We start from the raw sequence: 21,979 nt of genomic DNA, 5'->3' as shown, positions 1-21,979 counted from the left end.
TGTTGGGCGGGTCTGCTACTGACAGTTTTTCTTGGTTTTTGTTTTTCTGAGAATATCTTAATTTGTCCTTCGATTTTGGAAGGATAGTTTCATAGTACATAGAATTCTTGGTTGAAAGTCTTTCTTTTAGGACTTTGAACATGTCTTTTACTGATTTTTTTTTTTTAGTTTATTTATTTTTTCAGCGTAACAGTATTCATTGTTTTTGCACAACACCCAGTGCTCCATGCAATACGTGCCCTCCCTATTACCCACCACCTGGTTCCCCCAACCTCCCACCCCCGCCCCTTCAAAACCCTCAGTTGTTTTTCAGAGTCCATAGTCTCTTATGGTTCGCCTCCTCTTCCAATTTCCCTCAACTTCCTTCTCCTCTCCATCTCCCAATGTCCTCCATGTCATTTGTTACGCTCCACAAATAAGTGAAACCATATGATACTTGACTCTCTCTGCTTGACTTATTTCACTCAGCATAATCACTTCCAGTCCCGTCCATGTTGCTACAAAAGTTGGGTATTCATCCTTTCTTCTTCTTCTTTTTTTTTTTTTTTTTAATAAACATATAATGTATTTTTATCCCCAGGGGTACAGGTTCTGTGAATCACCAGGTTTACACACTTCACAGCACTCACAATAGCACATACCCGACCCAATGACCATAACCCCCTCCCCCTCTCCCAAGCCCACCTCCCCCCAGCAACCCCCAGTTTGTTTTGTGAGATTAAGAGTCATTTATGGTTTGTCTCCCTCCCAATCCCATCTTGTTTCATTTATTCTTCTCCTATCCCCCTAACCCACCATGTTGCATCTCCATGTCCTCATATCAGGGAGATCATATGATAGTTGTCTTTCTCCGATTGACTTATTTCCCTAAGCATGATACCCTCTAGTTCCATCCACGTCGTCGCAAATGGCAAGATTTCATTTCTTTGGATGGCTGCATAGTATTCCATTGTGTATATATACGACATCTTCTTTATCCATTCATCTGTTGATGGATATCTAGGTTCTTTCCATAGTTTGGCTATTGTAGACATTGCTGCTATAAACATTCGGGTACACGTGCCCCTTTGGATCACTATGTTTGTATCTTTAGGGTAAATACCCAGTAGTGCAATTGCTGGGTCATAGGGTAGTTCTATTTTCAACATTTTGAGGAACCTCCATGCTGTTTTCCAGAGTGGTTGCACCAGCTTGCATTCCCACCAACAGTGTAGGAGGGTTCCCCTTTCTCCGCATCCTCGCCAGCATCTGTCATTTCCTGACTTGTTAATTTTAGCCATTCTGACTGGTGTGAGGTGATATCTCATTGTGGTTTTGATTTGTATTTCCCTGATGCCGAGTGACGTGGAGCTCTTTTTTATGTGTCTGTTGGCCATCTGGATGTCTTCTTTGCAGAAATGTCTGTTTATGTCCTCTGCCCATTTCTTGATTAGATTGTTTGTTCTTTGGGTGTTGAGTTTGCTAAGTTCCTTATAAATTTTGGATACTAGCCCTTTATCTGATATGTCGTTTGCAAATATCTTCTCCCGTTCTGTCAGTTGTCTTTTGGTTTTGTTAACTGTTTCCTTTGCTGTGCAAAAGCTTTTGATCTTGATGAAATCCCGGTAGTTCATTTTTGCCCTTGCTTCCCTTGCCTTTGCCGATGTTCCTAGGAAGATGTTGCTGCGGCTGAGGTCGAAGAGGTTGCTGCCTGCATTCTCCTCAAGGATTTTGATGGATTCCTTTCTCACATTGAGGTCCTTCATCCATTTTGAGTCTACTTTCGTGTGTGGTGTAAGGAAGTGGTCCAATTTCATTTTCCTGCATGTGGCTGTCCAATTTTCCCAGCACCATTTATTGAAGAGGCTTCTTTTTTCCATTGGACATTCTTTCTTGCTTTGTCGAAGATTAGTTGACCATAGAGTTGAGGGTCTATTTCTGGGCTCTCTCTTCTGTTCCATTGATCTATGTGTCTGTTTTTGTGCCACTACCATGCTGTCTTGATGATGACAGCTTTGTAATAGAGCTTGAAGTCCGGAATTGTGATGCCACCAACTTTGGCTTTCTTTTTCAATATTCCTTTGGGTATTCGAGGTCTTTTCTGGTTCCATATAAATTTTAGGATTATTTTAGGAATCCATTTCTTTGAAAAAAATGGATGGTATTTTGATAGGGATTGCATTAAATGTGTAGATTGCTTTAGGTAGCATAGACATTTTCACAATATTTATTCTTCCAATCCAGGAACATGGAACATTTTTCCATTTTTTGTGTCTTCCTCAATTTCTTTCATGAGTACTTTATAGTTTTCTGTGTATAGATTCTTAGCCTCTTTGGTTAGGTTTATTCGTAGGTATCTTATGTTTTGGGTGCAATTGTAAATGAGATTGACTCCTTAATTTCTCTTTCTTCTGTCTTGTTGTTGGTGTAGAGAAATGCAACTGATTTCTGTGCATTGATTTTATATCCTGATACTTTACTGAATTCCTGTACAAGTTCTAGCAGTTTTGGAGTGGAGTCTTTTGGGTTTTCCACATATAGTATCATATCATCTGCGAAGAGTGATAGTTTGACTTCTTTGCCAGTTTGGATGCCTTTAATTTCTTTTTGTTGTCTGATTGCTGAGGCTAGGACTTCTAGTACTATGTTGAATAGCAGTGGTGATAATGGACATCCCTGCCGTGTTCCTGACCTTAGCGGAAAAGCTTTCAGTTTTTCTCCATGGAGAATGATATTTGCGGTGGGTTTTTCATAGATGGTTTTGATAATATTGAGGTATGTGCCCTGTATCCCTACACTTTGAAGAGTTTTGATCAGGAAGGGATGCTGTACTTTGTCAAATGCTTTTTCAGCATCTATTGAGAGTATCATATGGTTCTTGTTCTTTCTTTTATTAATGTGTTGTATCACATTGATTGAGTTGCGGATGTTGATCCAACCCTGCAGCCCTGGAATAAATCCCACTTGATCGTGGTGAATAATCCTTTTAATGTACTGTTGAATCCTATTGGCTAGTATTTTGGCGAGAATTTTTGCGTCTGTGTTCATCAAGGATATTGGTCTGTAGTTCTCTTTTTTGGTGGGATCCTTGTCTGGTTTTGGGATCAAGGTGATGCTGGCCTCATAAAATGAGTTTGGAAGTTTTCCTTCCATTTCTATTTTTTGGAACAGTTTCAGGAGAATAGGAATGAGTTCTTCTTTAAATGTTTGGTAGAATTCCCCTGGGAAGCCGTCTGGCCCTGGGCTTTTGTTTGTTTGGAGATTTTTGATGACTGTTTCAATCTCTTTATGGTTATGGGCCTGTTCAGGTTTTCTATTTCTTCCTGGTTCAGTTGTGGTAGTTTATATGTCTCTAGGAATGCATCCATTTCTTCCAGATTGTCCAATTTGTTGGCGTAGAGTTGCTCATAGTATGTTCTTATAATTGTCTGTATTTCTTTGGTGTTAGTTGTGATCTCTCCTCTTTCATTCATGATTTTATTTATTTGGGTCCTTTCTCTTATCTTTTTGATGAGTCTGGCCAGGGGTTTATCTATCTTATTGATTCTTTCAAAGAACCACCTCCTAGTTTCGTTGATTTGTTCTATTGTTTTTTTTGTTTGTTTCTATTTCATTGATTTCTGCTCTGATCTTTATGATTTCTCTTCTCCTGCTGGGTTTAGGGTTTCTTTCTTGTTCTTTCTCCAGCTCCTTTAAGTGTAGGGTTAGGTTGTGTACTTGAGATCTTTCTTGTTTCTTGAGAAAGTTGTACCGCTATATATTTTCCTCTCAGGACTGCCTTTGCTGTGTTCCACAGATTTTGAACCGTTTTGTTTTCATTATCATTTGTTTCCATGAATTTTTTCAATTCTTCTTTAATTTCCTGGTTGACCCATTCATTCTTTAGAAGGATGTTGTTTAGTCTCCATGTATTTGGGTTCTTTCCAGCTTTTCTCTTGTGATTGAGTTCTAGGTTCAGAGCATTGTGGTCTGAAAATATGCAGGGAATGATCCTAATCTTTTGATACCGGTTGAGACCTGATTTGTGACCCAGGATGTGATCTATTCTGGAGAAGGTTCCATGTGCACTAAAGAAGAATGTGTATTCTGTTGCTTTGGGATGAAATGTTCTGAATATATCTGTGATGTCCATCTGGTCCAGTGTGTCATTTAAGGCCTTTATTTCCTTGTTGTTCTTTTGCTTGGATGATCTGTCCATTTCAGTGAGGGGAGTGTTAACGTCCCCTACTATTATTGTATTATTATTGATGTGTTTCTTTGATTTTGTTATTAATTGGTTGATATAGTTGGCTGCTCCCACGTTAGGGGCATAGATATTGAAAATTGTTAGATCTTCTTGTTGGACAGACCCTTTGAGTAGGATATAGTGTCCTTCCTCATCTCTTATTATAGTCTTTGGCTTAAAATCTAATTGATCTGATATAAGTATTGCCACCCCAGCTTTCTTCTGATGCCCATTAGCATGGTAAATTGTTTTCTACCCCCTCACTTTAAACTGGAGGTGTCTTCGTGTCTAAAATGAGTTTCTTGTAGGCAACATATAGATGGGTTTTGTTTTTTTATCCATTCTGATACCCTATGTCTTTTGATTGGGGCATTTAGCCCATTAACATTCAGGGTAACTATTGAGCGATATGAATTTAGTGCCATTATTAGCCCGTAAGGTGACTGTTACTGTATATTGTCTCTGTACCTTTCTGATCTACTACTTTTAGGCTCTCTCTTTGCTTAGAGGACCCCTTTCAATATTTCCTGTAGAGCTGGTTTGGTGTTTGCAAATTCTTTCAGTTTTTGTTTGTCCTGGAAGCTTTTGATCTCTCCTTCTATTTTCAATGATAGCCTAGCTGGATAGAGTATTCTTGGCTGCATGTTTTTCTCGTTGAGTGCTCTGAATATATCATGCCAGCTCTTTCTGGCCTGCCAGGTCTCTGTGAATAAGTCTGCCGCCAATCTAATATTTTTACCATTGTATGTTACAGACTTCTTTTCCCCGGCTGCTTTCAGGATTTTCTCTTTGTCACTAAGACTTGTAAATTTTACTATTAGGTGATGGGGTGTGGACCTATTCTTGTTGACTTTGAGGGGTGTTCTCTGCACCTCCTGGATTTTGATGCTTGTTCCCTTTGCCATATTACAGAAATTCTCTCCAATAGACCTTCTGCTCCCCTCTCCCTTTCTTCTTCTTCTGGAATCCCAATTATTCTAATGTTGTTTCGTCTTATGGTGTCACTTATCTCTCGAATCCTCCCCTCGTGGTCCAGTAGCTGTTTGTCCCTCTTTTGCTCGGCTTCCTTATTCTCTGTCATTTGGTCTTCTATATCACTAATTCTTTCTTCTGCCTCATTTATCCTAGCAGTGAGAGCCTCCATTTTTGATTGCACCTCATTAATAGCTTTTTTGATTTCAACTTGGTTAGATTTTAGTTCTTTAATTTCTCCAGAAAGGGCTTTTATATCTCCAGAGAGGGTTTCTCTAATATCTTCCATGCCTTTTTCGAGCCCGGCTAGAATGTTCAGAATCGTCATTCTGAACTCTTGATCTGACATATTACCAATGTCTGTGTTGATTAGGTCCCTAGCCTTCGGTATTGCCTCTTGTTCTTTTGTTTGTGGTGATTTTTTCTGCCTTGTCCTTTTGTCCAGATAAGAGGATATGAAGGAGCAAGTAAAATACTAAAAGGGTGGCAAAGACCCCAGAAAAATGCGCTGTAACCAAATCAGAAGAGACCCCAAATTGTGGGGGGGGGGGGAGAAAGGGGATAAAAAGAGGTTCAGAAAAAAACGAAAAAAATTTAAAAAATAAAACAAATAAAGAAAAAATATAAAAAAGAAAGAAAAATATATATATTTAGATAAACTAGTCAAAAAAACGTTAAAAACGAAAAGGGTAAAAGTTTTAAAAAATTTAGCATAAGAAGAAAAAAGAACAAAAAATTGAAAAAAGGAAAAAAAAATTGAATTAACCGCAAGACTCAAGAATCATGGGGAGAAAGCCATGAGTTCCGTGCTTTGCTTTCTCCTCCTCTGGAATTCCGCTGCTGTCTTAGGAATGGAACCTGCTTTCCTTGATAGATGAACTTCGTCCTGGCTGGATATTTTGTTGATCTTCTGGGGGAGGGGCCTGTTGTAGTGACTCTCAAGTGTCTTTGCCGGAGGTGGAATTGCACCGCCCTTACTGGGGGCTGGACTAAGTAATCGGCTCGGGTCACTTTTGGGAGCTTCTGTTCCCTGAACGCTTTCCGTAGAGTTCTGGAGGACAGGAATGAAAATGGCGGCCTCCTAGTCTCCGGCCCGGTGGAGCCGAGAGCCTGGGGCCCCTCTCCTCAGTTCGCCCCCAGAGGACAGCACCCAATCACTCCTGTATCCCCAGCCTCTAGTCGCGCTCCGAGCTCACCCAGTCCGCGACCAGTTCAAGGTAAACCCGAGCTGAGAGTTCAGTCCTTGGCTCTGTCTCTGTAGCCGGCTTCTCTGTTCTAATACCTGCGAGCTCTGCGACACTCCCGACACCCCGATCCTTCTGTGACCCTGCGGGATCTGGGGCCACGCTGACTCCGTGTGGGCTTCATCCCGGTTTAGCCTCTGGAGCAATGTCCCTCAGTGGAACAGACTTTTAAAAGTCCTGATTTTATGCTCCGTTGCTCCGCCGCTTGCCAGGAGCCGGCCCTCTCCCGCGTTCTATCTTCTCGTCGTTTTAGATTCACTTCTCCACCAGTCCTACCTTTCAGAAAGTGGTTGATTTTCTGTTTCTAGAATTGCTGTTCTTCTTCTCTTCGATCTCCCGTTGGATTTATAGGTGTTTGCAATGTTTAGATAAGCTATCGAGCTGATCTCCTGCTACCTGATGTAGTCTCAGCCTGCTACTTCTCCGCCATCTTCTCTACAGGCTCTGAACATGTCTTATTACTTCCTTCTTAATTTTTTAAAACTTCTTTTTATTTTTTTTAAAGATTTATTTGTTTATTTGAGAGAGTGAAAGAGAATGAGCAGGTGGGGCAGAGGAAGAGCGAACATGCTGAGTGTGGATCCTGACTTGGGGCTCAGTCTCACAACCCTGAGATCATGACCTGAGCTGAAACTGAGTTGGATGCTTAACTGACTGTGCCACCCAGGCACCCCCTCTCACTTTCTTCTGACTCCCATGGTTTCTGATGAGAAAGCAACTGTTATTCTTATTAGGGATCCATTTTGAGATGCCTCACTTTTCTCTTGCTGTTTTCATGATTTTATCTTTATCTTTGAATAGTTCGATTGTGATGTAGGTCTCTGAGTTTATCCTATTTAGAGTTCATTTAACCTTTTGGATGTATAGATGAATGTTTTTCATCAAATTTGGAAAGTTTTTGTCCATTTCTGCAAATATCCCACAAATGTTCTTTCCTGGGAATCCCTCTATACCAATTTGGGATTTGTGATGGTGTTCCACAGGTCTTGGAGGTTCTGTTTCTCTGCATTCTTTTTTCATTCTGTTTCTCAGATAATCTCAATTGTCCTCTCTTCAAATTTGCTGATTGTTCATTTTGCTAGGTCAAATCTGCTGTTGAGCCCCTCTGGTGAATTTTTCATTGCAGTTACTAATATTTTTCAACTCCAGAATATCTGTATAGTACTTTTTTATATTTATTTTCTCTTTATTGATACTATAGTTGGTGAAACATTGTTTGCATACTTTAGTTTTTAGACACAATTTTCTTTTGTTCTTTACTATCCTTTGCAGATAATTATAGTACCTGATTTAATGTCTGTCTAGTAACCCCAAGGTCTGGGTTTCCTTGAGGACAGTTTCAGTTACTGTTCTTTTATTGTGTGTATGAATGCATCATCATACCTTCCTGTTTATTTGCATGTCATGTGACTTTTTGTTGTTGTTGAAATTGAATATTTTAAGTAATTTGGCAGCTTTGGAGATCAGCTTGCAACCTCTTCAGGATTTGTTGTTGTGGCTGCTTTGTGGTGGTGATATTGTTTCTGTTCAAAAACTCTATTGAACTAGTTTTCTGCAGTCTGTTTTCTTTGTCATGTGTAGTCACTAAAGTTTCTGCTTGATTTGACAAAAGTTTCCTAGTTCTGTGTATATGTTGTACATACCTTCAGTGCTCTAGCATTCACTACCTGCCTCCTTACAGCCTCAAGATTAGTTAGAAGTGAGGTGTTGGGGCCTTCTCAGATCTTTCTGGGGAATGCACAGCATGCTGACTTATGTGTGGCCGTCTTGATTTTCAGGAGCATGTAGGAGCTTTTCAAAGCCCCCTGTGGCCATCCCATTCTCCAGATTTTCCTTTAAAGTTTTTTTGGTTAGGCCCTTGTTTGCTCCAAGTGTTACTGCAACTTTTGGCAGCTCTAATGTTAAACAGTCCTCACACATTTTCCTTAAATGTCCCTGGGGAAATCTGTTTTTTAAGTCACAGTTTTGTTTGGACTCTTAATTCTTTAGAGTGACTCTTAATACTGGATGTGTAATAGAGGGGTGGTAAATAGTTTGCTTGGTCAGTTCTCTTTCCTCTGTTAAAACCTGACCTTTCTTGATTGCTTTTTATCCTCACCCTGACCATCTCACTGTCATCTTCATCTCTTGTTACTGCTGAACCTCACATCGACTTGTGTTATTATTACATTTGCCATGTAGTACAACCTTTTTAATGTTTCTTTTTTGTACTCATACTAGGATCTTTAACACAAATTCTTGTCATATCTTCTGTATCCCAAGCACCTAAGATTGTACCTGGCATTTAGTAAAAACTCATTAAGGTTACTAGGTAGAACCAAATTTTTGCTTTCAGCTGAGATTATTGAATAGTATTGCCTCAGGTGAAGGTTAGTGGATTTTGGAAACTTAGAGTAATTGTACTTTAATGGAGTAGGAGAAAGGTATATAAGCAAACAAAACCAAATAATTATATATTCAAGCATCATTTTAAGGGATGTACTTATGTATTCCATTGGTCTGTGGCTCAGAATGTTGTATAATACATGTTTTCTTTTAACATTGGAAGCCTTTAATGCATGCATGGTAAAAGTTCTTGTGCTGATCTCCATATAATCATATTGTTGGATTAAATGGCACTCTTTATTATCAATGTAAAACCTGTTTTATTCAGTGTGCTGAAAAATTGTGGTTCATAGGCTACTTTTAAATTATCTACTCACTTTTCTCCTATTGGTTGAGTTAAATGTTTACTCAGAATATATAGTAAACTAATCTTGCTTATTTAAGTTGTCTTAGTTATTTTAACTCTTAATTTAAATAATAAAATGGTTAAATATGATACAGAAAGAGTCATTGTTTCTGTGAAAACTTACAGTTCTTAGAAAGCTTTGATAAAGGTGAACTATTAAAGTTTTGCTGTCAAAAGATTGGGGAAAATATTGTTAAAGTTGAGGAGCATTATTCACTTAGAATGTTTAATAGGTGTCACTAAGTTCTCACTTCATTTTAAAGAGACTGAAATTGGATATTGCCAATGAGGCATTATACTTGTGGTCATGGTTCATGTAAGAAATGTACACAAAGAGAAAGCCTGTTTTGATAGTATCTCTGTCAATAGATTGACAAGTTAATGCACACTTATATTATTTAAATATAGGAGTTTTTTTAAAATCTTGTTTTGTTTTTTAAAGACTTTATTTATTTGACCGACAGAGATCACAAGCAGGCAGAGAGGCAGTCAGAGAGAGAGAGAAGCAGGGTCCCCGCTGAGCAGAGAGCCCAATGTGGAGCTCGATCCCAGGACCCTGAGATCATGACCTGAGCCGAAGGCAGAGGCTTAACCCACTGAGCCACCAAGGTGCCCCAAGATAGGAGTTTTTAAATTGAAATAAAATAAAGGTCTAAATTGAAATAAAATATGTATTTTATAAGGTTCCCCCATTTAACTGAAATTTTCTTTTAAACTGAATTAATGAGAGCTTTTATATTATCCCTGTTCCCATACAATATGTTGTACTATATTGGATTAACGAAGTATTAGACGAACATAAATTTATGACTGTATTTGACTTCAGTTGCTCTGGTTGTATGGTACTCCATATATGTGGATATACACACCCAATTTATTTAGAATTTAAATATATTAAGTATATATTTAAGATTTCAACTTTTTTGGGGGGAAGTTGAAATAATTTTGAACTGTGCTAAATTTCATTTAAATAAACATGATGTAAATAACAGTGATAGAAGCGTGACATATAACCAAATGAGTGGGGAATAATATGTTACACTGCTTTTTTATTTGGAAATAGCCCAAGTTCTTTTTTTTTTTTATCATGCATATTGCATTTGTTCTTATTGGCTACATAATATTTCATGGTATTTTTTTCACTTTTAAATTTGTTTTCAAATTTTTAAATTTTTTACAAAGTAAATATTAGTCAATATGTAAATATCAAATAATACACTGCTGCACAAGCAGTGGACCAAATATGAAATCAAGTGGCAAATCAAAATATGTCTCAAAGAAAAAGAAAGCACAATATTCCAAAAACCTATGGGTTGTGGCAAAAGCAGATGTTAGAGTGAAATTTATTTATAAATGCTTGTATTAAAAAAAATAATTAAAACAAATAACTTAAATTATACCACAAGGAACTAGGAAAAAAAAGATCCTTAGCTGAAATTTAGTAGAGGAAGGAAATAACAAAGAAAAATCAGAAAAAGAGACCCCAAATAATATTAAGTATATATTTAAATTTTAAAAATTTTAGCTTTTATATATGATTTATTAATGCAGAATTTTCTCCATAGGGGTTCACCTGGCACAGTGGCTGCTCCCCGTCTGGCTCCTGCAGGAGTTAGTTGGGCTGACAAAGTAAAGGCTCATCATACCGGCTCTCCTGCTGCTTCAGATGTAGTTCCTGCTCAGTCATGCCCACCGATGACTGTGCAGAAGACTTCTCGCAAAAATGGCAAGTGACTTTGTTTTTTGTTTTTGATTTTTTTCATGAAGAGAGAGAGTTTCTTAAGCAGGCCCCATGCCCAGCATGGATCCTGAAGCAGGCTTGATCTTATAACCCTGCAAACATGACCTGAGCTGAAATCAAGAGTCAGATACTTAACTGACTGTGTGCTCCCAAAATGGCAAATGACTTTGAATCGTCAATCTTTTTATATAGTAGACAGGTAGAAGCATATGGAGAGTTATATATTTTACCTGAAACTGATGCTAATAACATTACATATTTATCTTTTTGCATCATACATGTGATATTAATTCGCCTTACAATAATCTTAATAAAGTAATCTTAAAAACTGTATGAAAGCTTATGCAGATCATTCTAATCTCAGGGTTGCCCTGTGTAAACTTTAAGAGAATCATTCTTTCATCAATTCATTTATGAAATCTTTATAACTCTTTTTTGACTTAAAATAGAAAAAAATTGACTACTAATTCATTCTCTAGGCAGTGTACACTTTTAAGTAGCATGTCATCATTTCATTTCATTTATATTTGAGTATTATTTTGGCACTAAAATCATACTCCATTTATCTTTGCTTTGTTTTCTATACCATGAAAATAATTATGGAGCACAAATAAATAGGGCTATTATTCTGAGGGCCTGTTTATTCCATATAAATTTCCTTCATGGACTTTGACAACAATGGTAAAACCTAGAGTATACAGTTGGAGAAGCAGAGGTCATAGGAAGGAATTTTAAGCGGACATTAAGTAGTATCAGCCTTGATTTGGGAAGATAAATTTGTTGCTACAATGGGGAGGAGGGGTACCAGGAGGAAGCAGCTAACCATGATGGGTACCCTAGTGAGCAGTCTCACTAGGGAGTGGGATTCTTATTAATCAAAAAGAGAAGTAATGAAAATGAGAACATACCAAATCTAACCAGAATCTTTTTTGGAACATAGACATTATCTTTTCTCTCTTAGCTCAAAATTGTCTGAACTTAGAAAATAAAAAGCCAAAACTGATTATCTAATGTAAAAAAAAATTCTTTTCTTTCATAAAGTATTTTTATAGAAATCCAGAATGACTTTTTAAAATTTTACACATTTGCTAAGTTTAAGTTGTGCTAACTTCTGATATATAGAAATGTGTATCCATGTAACTGTATATTTATATGTATAAAAATACAAACATAATTCATATCTGTAGTAATATTTTGAGTTTACCTCTGGAATTAATTTCATTTTGTGTCAAATATTTCATCTTTTACTATAAGCCTAATCTATTGCTGAGCATTTTTAGTCCATCTGAGGTAGGGAATATAATCCTGGGTAGGAGAGGGATATGGTAGTAGAATGGTCAGAACTGCATTTAGCCCATACAGGGTGCCTTGGTACAGTTTAGAAAAAGGAGCCAAGTCATCTGAGTAGATACAGCCTTACACCAATTAACTTGGCTTGGTGAGTGGAACCTGGCAGGGTTTCAGCTTTCATTCTTGGTCTTAGCCAGGTACCCTTGTAGGCACCACCTACATATAGGTGGCAGTCCTGGAGGAGGCTGCTCAGTGGTGGTACAAGCAGAAATTGATTAGGCCACCCTTATAACAGCTTTACTTCTTGCTCTAAAAACCTGATTTAATTTGTCTGGCTGAGTTTGGTCAGATAGGGGGTCCATTCTTCTAACCACTTCAGTTGATTTAGTTGAAGAGGGAGATCTTAATAGAAGATCATTTTCATGTTCAAATATACACATGGCTATGCAGCATCCAATTGGACTTTAAAGGCTCAATCTTAGGAAATAACCCAGTGTTCATTCTTGACTCCTGAAATTTATGCTGCCAAGCTGGCAGTAGGTGAGCTATGCGATTTCTCTCTCTTAAGTGTCCTTAGTCTTGAAGTACAAACCATAAGGAAAGCCTATTCCAAAACTAAGATGAATTCTTCACTTGGAGTGGGAGATCAAACCATTGCTCTTGGAGCCTTGGTTTGCCTGCCTTTAGCCCGGGGTATTGCAAGGGAGGCTGAGGGGAGAAGAGAGAGAAGAGCAAGTCGGCAGTCTCCACGCATGTTTTTGCTTCAGACCTGTGTGTCAGAGGACCAGAGCAGTGGACACCTTGAGCTGGGCCCCTTGGTGAGGTAGGTTCACTGTGTCCATGCTCTGAAGGCTGGCGCTGAGGACTCTGCCAGGCCCTCCTACTCCATCTGTCACTACAGTGGTTGGGAGGCTGTTGGACCCCAGGGGCCACACTTTAGCACTGGGGGCTGTCTCCACCCCCCCCAAGTGAATTTCTTATACTTCTATTGAGCCTTAGATTTTAGAATTATTACAGTGAATTTATGTTATGAATTAAGGAGCACACTGAGAATACTGCTTTCTTTTTCTTGGATGAAAGATCCCTTTAGAGCTTCTTGGTTCAAAAAGAAATGTTTTGTTGGACGTAACAAATGCATTGCTATCTTTACATTACAGATATTCTTTTTTCCATTTTGGCCTCAGTAAGTCATGTTTGCTTATTTTAAATAATACTCCTTAGTCTTACCTAGTATTTTGCCCTTGGTTTCTCTATATAGACTAGTAGTAGTAGAAAATTGAGAGTAGTCATGAGTTTTTTTCTCCTAGGAGAAGGTAAGAGAATGTGGAACCAAGTTTAGTTTTTGTATTGTGAAAGCGTCTGAGAAAAATGTGTTAAATCTAATTGCAAAAACATACCTTAAAGGAATCATGGTATTAAAGTGTATCATGGTTTTGTTTAAAGCATTACTCTCAGATTATTTATGAGTGTGACTCATTTGGTTGCAATGAAATGATAGGTCTTGATTATAACTAGGCTTAAAAGTATCCATGTGCATATATCAGGAAATTTTGTTCTTGACTACTTTGATCTCCAGTTTTGGGGTTTTGATGTACTTTTATGAACGTGAATTATGGTTTATATCTTAAGTAATTTATAATAGCACTAGCTCTAGTACTGAAGTTTGTAATGATAGCCTATAAAAATGATTTTTGTTAAAGGTGACAGTTGGAGCACATACTTTTACTTTCTTTCCTAAACTCAACTAAATATGAAAGGATTGAAAAATAGGACTTAAGGAAAAAGAGATAAGAGTTATAGACAAATTTTTGGAAGCTGGAAAGTATACCAGACATTAGAGTGAGTTAGCTGAGTCCTAAACTCAGAGAGTGGGCAAAACTGTAAAGCAATCCAGTTTGTTCCACAGAACTCCCCAGAGGTTAAAAAGTTGGGAGCAGTTGTCTGTGGAAGTGAGGACAAAGGTAGGGATTATATGTAGTCATCCCAAATTTCTCCCTGCTTTCCCTCAACTCTGAATAGTGGGATGACAGTATTTCCCTCACCCCAGCAGAATATTGGAGGTTTATTCTATACGGATGGTAAAAGAGATGGTGTCTTACCTGAAGGATACCAGGCACATTGGAAAGTTGGGAGTAATGATTGATAATAAGTAGGTTAAGTGGAAGACTATAAAGATAATGTTGAGATGCCTCATCCTTGTTTCTACTTCAAGCCCTCTTCTCCCATTGAGCTGCCAGGTTTGCAGACCAAGAGAATTCACACCTGTGGAACAAATCGAGATCCAATATAGATCGTGAGATATTGGACTTGTGATATTACGAAGTTGATACTGTAATTGGATGACTGTCTGCTCTTCTTAGGAGACTTGGGCAATCTGAAGCCATGTTGGGAACTATAGTAGATTGTATGCAAAGATGGGTGTCAACAATTTCTTCCATTCTTGTGCATGCATGCCACTTTGATTGTCAAGTGGTAGAGTCTTTTTTCCTCCCCTTGAATCTTTGGTTTGCCCTGCAACTTGATATGATCAAGAACATGACAAGAGTGATTGGTAAATTCCCAGTCTAGCCTGTATGAGGCCTTGCAGCTTCCGTTTTTTCCATGTTGGAAGCCACTACCATGTAAAGAAGTCCAGCATAGGCTGTTGAATAATAAGGGACTATGTGAGGAGAAAGAGGCCACAAGAAGGAGAACCTAGCTATCTCAGCCAACAATGGTGCCAAGACTTTAGGCATGTAGTGAAGGCATCATGAACAGTCTGGCCTTAGGTGAGCCACTCTAGCTGATATCATGTGTAGATGAAACCTCCCTCCACTGAGCACTCCTCAGGTTTCTTACTCAAAGAATTGCATGGAAATAACACAGTTAGTGTTTCTGAAGGGGCACGTGCACCCAGGTGTTTATAGCAGCAGTGTCCAGAATAGCCAAACTATGGAAAGAGCCTAGATGTCCATAACAGATGAATGGATAAAGAAGATACAATGGAATACTATGCAGCCATCAACCCCCCACTGAAATCTTGCCATTTACAACGACATGGGTGGAACTAGAGGGTATTTTGCTAAGCAAAATAAGTCAATCAGAGAAAGACAATTATCTTATGATCTCACTGATATGAGGAATTTGAAAACAAAACAGAGGATCATAGGGAAAGGGAGGGAAGAACGAAACAAGATGAAACCAGAGAGGGAGACTTTTAATCTCAGGAAACAGAGGGTTGCTGGAGGGGAGGGGGGTGGCAGGAATGGAGTGGCTGAGGGCTAGACATTGGGGAGGTTATGTGATATGATGAGTGCTGTGAATTGTGTAAGACTGATGAATCACAGACCGTGATTTGCCCCTGAAACAAATAATACATTATATGTTAATTAAAAAATAAAAATAAGTAAATAAATAAAAGATGCTAGGTTTTGGGCTTGCTATATAAAAATAGATAATGGAATTATCCAGCATTTGAATAACATGAATTTTAGAAAGCAGAAGGAGGAAATCATGAAATTAGATAATTACAGGAAATTTCCTTTAACAGAGGATATGTTTCTAGACCAAAAGGGCCCATTAAGTGCCCACTTCAGTTGATGAAAACAGAATGACACCAAAACATGTTAGGAAATTTATGAATACTACAGATGATGAGAGGCTTAAAATGAGATAACATAGTCATTTTATATACAGATGACCAGGAATCAGAATGGCATCTGCTTCTGCTAAATTGTCCCTAGAAGCCACAAGAAAATTGAGCAGTTTTCAGAATTCTGAAGGAAAATTATTTCTAATGTAAAATTCTATGCTCAGCCAAATTATCCATTAAATGTGAAAGCTGGCTGAAGATATTTTCATTCATGCAAGATCTCAAAAATTTTTTTTTGCTTCCATGGACCTATTCGCTACTGGAGGATGCCATCCCAGAAGAGAGGCAAAGTCATACTGTATGGTGGTGATCCCAGTATGATAACTGTTCCAGGTCTAGGGAGCAGCCAGTCCAGACTTTTTTTTTCTTTTTCTTTTTTTTAAATTTATTTATTTTTTCAGCGTAACAGTATTCATTGTTTTTGCACAACACCCAGTGCTCCATGCAAAATGTGCCCTCCCTATTACCCACCACCTGTTCCCCCAACCTCCCACCCCTGACCCTTCAAAACCCTCAGGTTGTTTTTCAGAATCCATAGTCTCTTATGGTTCGCCTACCCTTCCAATTTTTTTTTTAAATAAACATATAATGTATTTTTATCCCCAGGGGTACAGGTCTGTGAATCGCCAGGTTTACACACTTCACAGCACTCACGATAGCACATACCCTCCCCAATGTCCATAACCCCCCTCCCCCTCTCCCAACCTCACCTCCCCCCAGCAACCCCCAGTTTGTTTTGTGAGATTAAGAGTCATTTATGGTTTGTCTCCCTCCCAATCCCTGGGCTCTGGAAGAGAGGAATAAATGAAAATTTTAAAACATCTGATGTATTTGCACACATCAAAAAGTTTTAAAATTTAGGAGCATTGGGATTGAATAAATTCTAAGTACAATAGCAAATATTGAGACTATTTAAATGGAGAGAGAAGAAATAGGAAAATGCGGAGAAGCACAGAAGAAGCATTCCTGTAAGTTGAGTCTGTGAAGGGGTTGAGTGAGTGGTATAAAAGTAATGTTTGAAGAGCTAATCCCTAAATATTTCCCCAAACCATTAAAATATCAGTCTCATATTTTAGAAGCACTGTGAACTCCAAGCAGGAAAAATAGAAAACATATCTCATTTAGATGTAATATAATAAAAATATCACAAATCAGAGAAAAAATCTTTACAAGTAGAGTAAAAAAATAAATAAATAAAAGATTTCAGATGACCCTGAACAATTCTTGAAAATCTGTGTATAACCTTTGTCTCCCCCAAAACTTAACTACTAATAGCCTATTGTTGATTACAAGCCTTACTGACAACATAAACAGTCAACACATATTTTGCATGCTTTATGTATTATATACCATATTCTTATAGTAAGGGAAGCTAGAGAAAAAATGTTTATTAAGAAAATCCCCAAAACAGATACACTTAAAGTACTGTATCAAAAGAAATCCATATATAAGCAGACCTACACAGTTTAAACTCATGTTGTCCAAAGGTTAACTATACTTTCAAAGGAGTAAGAGTAAGTTGATAGCTGATGGAAGCCAGATGATGACATCTTTTAGATGCTGAAAGGAAAGAAAATAATTGACAAATAGTATTCTTTTTTTTTTTTAAGATTTTATTTATTTGACAGAGATCACAAGTAGGCAGAGAGAGAGAAGAAGGGAAACAGGCTCCCCGCTGAGCAGAGAGCCTGATGCGGGGCTCAATCCCAGGACCCTGAGATCATGACCCGAGCCGAAGGCAGAGGCTTTAACCCCCTGAGCCACCCAGGCGCCCCGACAAATAGTATTCTATATCAAGCAAGAAAGTGAATTACAGATAAATAAAAATTGAGAGAACTTGCAGTCAGTAGAATTACACTAAAAGAATTACACTAAAAGAAGGTTAATGGAAGAAGATCCCAAATTGAAACCCAGGAATGCATAAAGGAATGAAGAACACCAGGAGGAGTAAACACATGGAGCACATTAAATGTTTAGTATTGACTGTGCTTGAAATACATACAAAATGAGAATTTCTGACAATATTCCAAAAGACAGGAGAATAATCTTTGGTTTTGTCAACTGTTTCCTTTGCTATGCAAAAGCTTTTTATCTTGATAAAGTCCTAATAGTTAACTTTTGTTTTTGGGGGGGCATGTCTATCAAAAAGTTGCTATGGCTGAGGTCAAAGAAGTTGCTGCCTGTGTTCTTCTCTAGGATTTTGATGGATTCCTGTCTCACGTTTAGGTCTTTCATCCTTCATTTTGAATCTGTTTTTGTGTATAGTGTAAGGAAATGGTGCAGTTTCATTCTTCTGCATGTGGCTGTCCAGTTTTCCCAAAACCATTTGTTGAAGAGACTGTGTTTTATCTAGTGGATATTCTTTCTTGATTTGTTGAAGATTAATTGGCCATAAGTTGAGGGTCCATTTCTGGGGTCTCTATTCTGTTCCATTGACCTGTGCATCTGTTTTTGTGCCAGTACTATACTGTCTTGATGATTCCAGCTTTGTAATATAGCTTGAAGTCTGGAATTGTGATGCCACCAGCTTTGGTTTTCCTTTTTAACATTCTTTTGTCTGTTCGGGGTCTTTCTGGTTCCATACAGATTTTAGGGTTATTTATTCCAGCTCTGTGAAAAATGATGGTATTTTGATAGGGATTGCATTAAATGTGTAAATTGCTCTAGGTAGCAAAGACATTTTAATAATATTTGTTCTTCCATTTCATGGAAATTTTGAACTACCCTTGCAGCCCAGGAATAAACCCCACTTGGTCATGGTGAATAATGTAATGTTGTTTAAATGTAATGTTAGATCATATTGGCTAGGATCTTGGTGAGAATTTTTGCATCCATGTTCATCAGGGATATTGGTCTGTAATTCTCCTTTTTGATCAGGTCTTTGGTTTTGGGATCAAGGAAATGCTGACCTCATAGAATGTGTTTGGGAGTTTCCCTTCCATTTATACTTTTTGAAACAGCTTCAGAATAGATTAATTCTTCTTTAAATGTTTGGTAGAATTCTGCTGGAAGGCCATCTGGTCCTAGATGCTTGTTTGTTGGTAGCTTTTTGATTATTGCTTCCATTTCTTTGCTGGTTATGGGTCTGTTCAGGTTTTCTATTTCTTCAGTTTTGGTAGTTTATAAGTTTCTAGAAATGCATCCATTTCTTCCAGATTGCCTAATTTGTTGGCATATAGTGACTCATAATATGTCCTTATAATTGTTTGTATTTTTCAAGTGTTGGTTGTGACCTCCCTTCTTTCATTCATGATTTATTTGGGTCCTTTCACTTTTCTTTTTGGTAAATCAGGCTAGGGACTTAACAATCTTGTTTATTCTTTCATAGAACCAGCTCCTAGTTTTGTTTATCTGTTTCAACATTTGTTTTTTTAATTTCTGTTTCATTGTTTTCTACTCTAATCTGTATTATTTCTCTTATTCTGCTGGGTGTGGGGGTTATTTGCTGTTGTTTTTCCACCTCCTTTGGGCGTAAGGTTAGCTTGCGTATTTTAGTCTTTTCTTGTTTCTTGAGAAAGGCTTGTATTGCTTTATACTTGCCTCTTAGGACTGCCTTCACTGCATCCCCAAGATTCTGAGCAGTTGTGTTTTCATTTTCATTTGCCCATAATTTTTTTTAATTCTTTAATTTCCTGGTTGATCCATTCATAGGATGCTTTTTAACCTTCATGTATTTGTGTTCCTTCCAAATTTTCTCTTATGATTGTGTTCAAGTTTTAAAGCATTGTGGTTTGAAAGTATGCAGGGAGTAATCCCAGTTTTTCTGGTTGAGACCTGATGTGACCCAGCATGTGATCTGTTCTAGAGAATGTTCTATGTGCACTCGAGAAGAATGTGTATTTTGTTGCATTAGGATGGAATGCTCTGAATACATCTGTGAAGTCCATCTGGTCCAGTGGGTCAGCATTGCCCTTGTTTCCTTCTTGGTTTGCATAGACAGTCTGTCCATTGCTGTGAGTGGAGCATTAAAACCCTACTATTACTGTCTTGTTATCCATGTGTTTCTTTAATTTTGTTATTAACTGCTGTATATAATTGGCTTCTCCCAATATAGGGGCATGAATATTTACAATTGTTAGATCTTCTTGTTGGAGAAACCCTTTTATTATGATATTAGTGTCTTTTTTCTTGTCTTATTGCAGTCTTTGGTTTAAAATCTAGTTTGTTTGATATAAAGATTCCTGCCCCAGCTTTCTTTTGAAGTCCACTAAAGGCAAATGGTCTAAATATTAAATTTTTGAAATTATAATTGCATTAAAAATAATGCCCGAGTGTGTTAAGCTTAAAGTGATATACCTTCAATTTGAAAACAGAAAAGTCAAAAGAAGATGGGAAAAGATATTCCATACATGTCTTATTCAAATCAAAAGTGGTATTGCTTTATTACCAGACAAAATAGATACAGTAGCCAAGAAACATTTTAAAGAGAATTTTTTTTAATTTTAAAGGAGTATTTTAACAGAATTGGAAAATAATTATTAATTCTTAATGTAACACATCTTTAAAACATATAAAGCAAAAACTAACATAATTGAAAGGAAAAATGTAAAAATGTATACTCACTCTATGAGATTTTAACGTAACTGTCTCAACACTGACCGGACAAGTAAACAAAAAAACCAGGGTATCTAAACAATGTGATTAACGAACGTGATATAATTGATATGTCTAACAAATAAGCTTTTTTTTTTTTTTTTTACAAATATGCTATTCTTTTCCTTTTTCTTTTGATCCTTCAACCTGGAAACTTTTTACTGACATGTCTTCTAGTCTAGTGGTCCTCGATTCTGTGTGTCTAATTCATATTATCTTAAATATATTAATAATAGCTATTTTGAAAAGTCTGTGTCTGAAAATTAAAAATTCAAATATCTGAACTACCTGTGGGTTTGTTACTTTAAAAACATTTTTGGGGAGTTCTTAGGTATTTGAACCTTATTTTTAAACATACCTCATAATATTTAATTGAATGTTTAACATGGTGTATTTAAAATTATAGAGGCTGCTTTCAAAAATATTGTTTTTTCTTCTGGCAAGAAGATAGAGTTTAAGGAGTTTACCTTAATCCTTGAGGATTTGATTTGAGGTTTTATTAAAGTTGATGTGTTTCAGTTTTGTCGTTATTCCTTTTAAGTCTTAACTGAGAATCTGGGGTGTTTGCCAAGACTACTACATTCCTGAATTCCTTACCACTCTACAGTTGATATAGTATCTGCTTAGTTCGTTAGCATTCCAGCTGCTTCTTTTTTCTGGGTATTATGGAGTCTTGGTGTGTATGTGCAAAGCTTATTAGTTGTCAGACTCCTAAGGGAAAGTTAAATACAGTTCCTGCCTCTCCAAGACTTTTGCTCCTCGAGTCTCAGTTATTTTAGACTCATTGAACTCCAGTATTTGTTTCAGCCAGACATGACTGCTGGTTTCGGCTAGGACTCACTTCCCCCTGAATTTGAAATGTCTTCAGGAAAAAATTCTAGGGTCAATGTGGATCTCACCTTGTCCTTCCCTTTTCTCAGGAATGGTAGTTCCTCAAATCTTGCCTATCATGATTGCTTTCCAGTGCCTTTAGACAGTTCAGTTATGTAGTTTGTCTAGCTTTTATAGTTGTGTTTGGCATGAAGAGGGTTAATTTTGATAGGCTACTTTGTCATGTAAGTCCAAATATACATGAAATATTTACCAGAATTGACACATGCCGAGCCATTAAACAGATTTCACAAAAATTTTAGATGATTGAACTCATTTGTCTTCTTGAACACTGTAAAATTAAGTTAGAAATCTGTTTAAAAAGATAGCCATATAATTCTCAAATTTTTGGAATGTTGGAATATATTTCTGAATAATCCATGAGTCAGAGAAGAAATCATAATGAAAAGTGTAAAATGGGAATTCAGTGAAAAGTAACATTTAAAATCTTGTGGGTTTAAGGTAATGCTGTGCTTTGAGGAAAATTTCTAGCCTCAATTTCATATATTAGAAAAGAAGAAAACTTATCTCTAGAAATTAGAAAGAAACAAATTAAACCCAAGGAACATAAGAAAGAAGGAGAAGGTAGAGGTGAGAAATGAGAAAATCAGCAGAGCCAAAAGGTAATTCTTTGAATAGGCTAATAAAATTAATAGACTTCTAATACTGAGTATGGAAAAAGTGGAGACAAGACATAATACCA

General features: G+C 37.3%; 1 protein-coding gene across 2 annotated transcripts in view; it reads left to right on the top strand.

The window, feature by feature from the left end:
- The window catches only part of SCAPER (S-phase cyclin A associated protein in the ER), a 514,148-nt gene that overhangs the window by 75,877 nt on the left and 416,292 nt on the right, over positions 1-21,979 (top strand). For both annotated transcript variants that reach the window (XM_046009648.1, XM_046009649.1), the window contains exon 8: positions 10,717-10,877. In XM_046009648.1, the coding sequence (XP_045865604.1) occupies positions 10,717-10,877 (161 nt within the window). The remainder of the gene's footprint in view (positions 1-10,716; positions 10,878-21,979) is intronic.

This window comes from Meles meles, chromosome 6 (assembly GCF_922984935.1).
Source record: "Meles meles chromosome 6, mMelMel3.1 paternal haplotype, whole genome shotgun sequence".
In the NCBI taxonomy this organism is placed as follows: Eukaryota; Metazoa; Chordata; class Mammalia; order Carnivora; family Mustelidae; genus Meles; species Meles meles.
The sequence above is the reverse complement of the archived record's forward strand: the minus strand, read 5'-3'. Positions and strand labels throughout refer to the sequence as shown.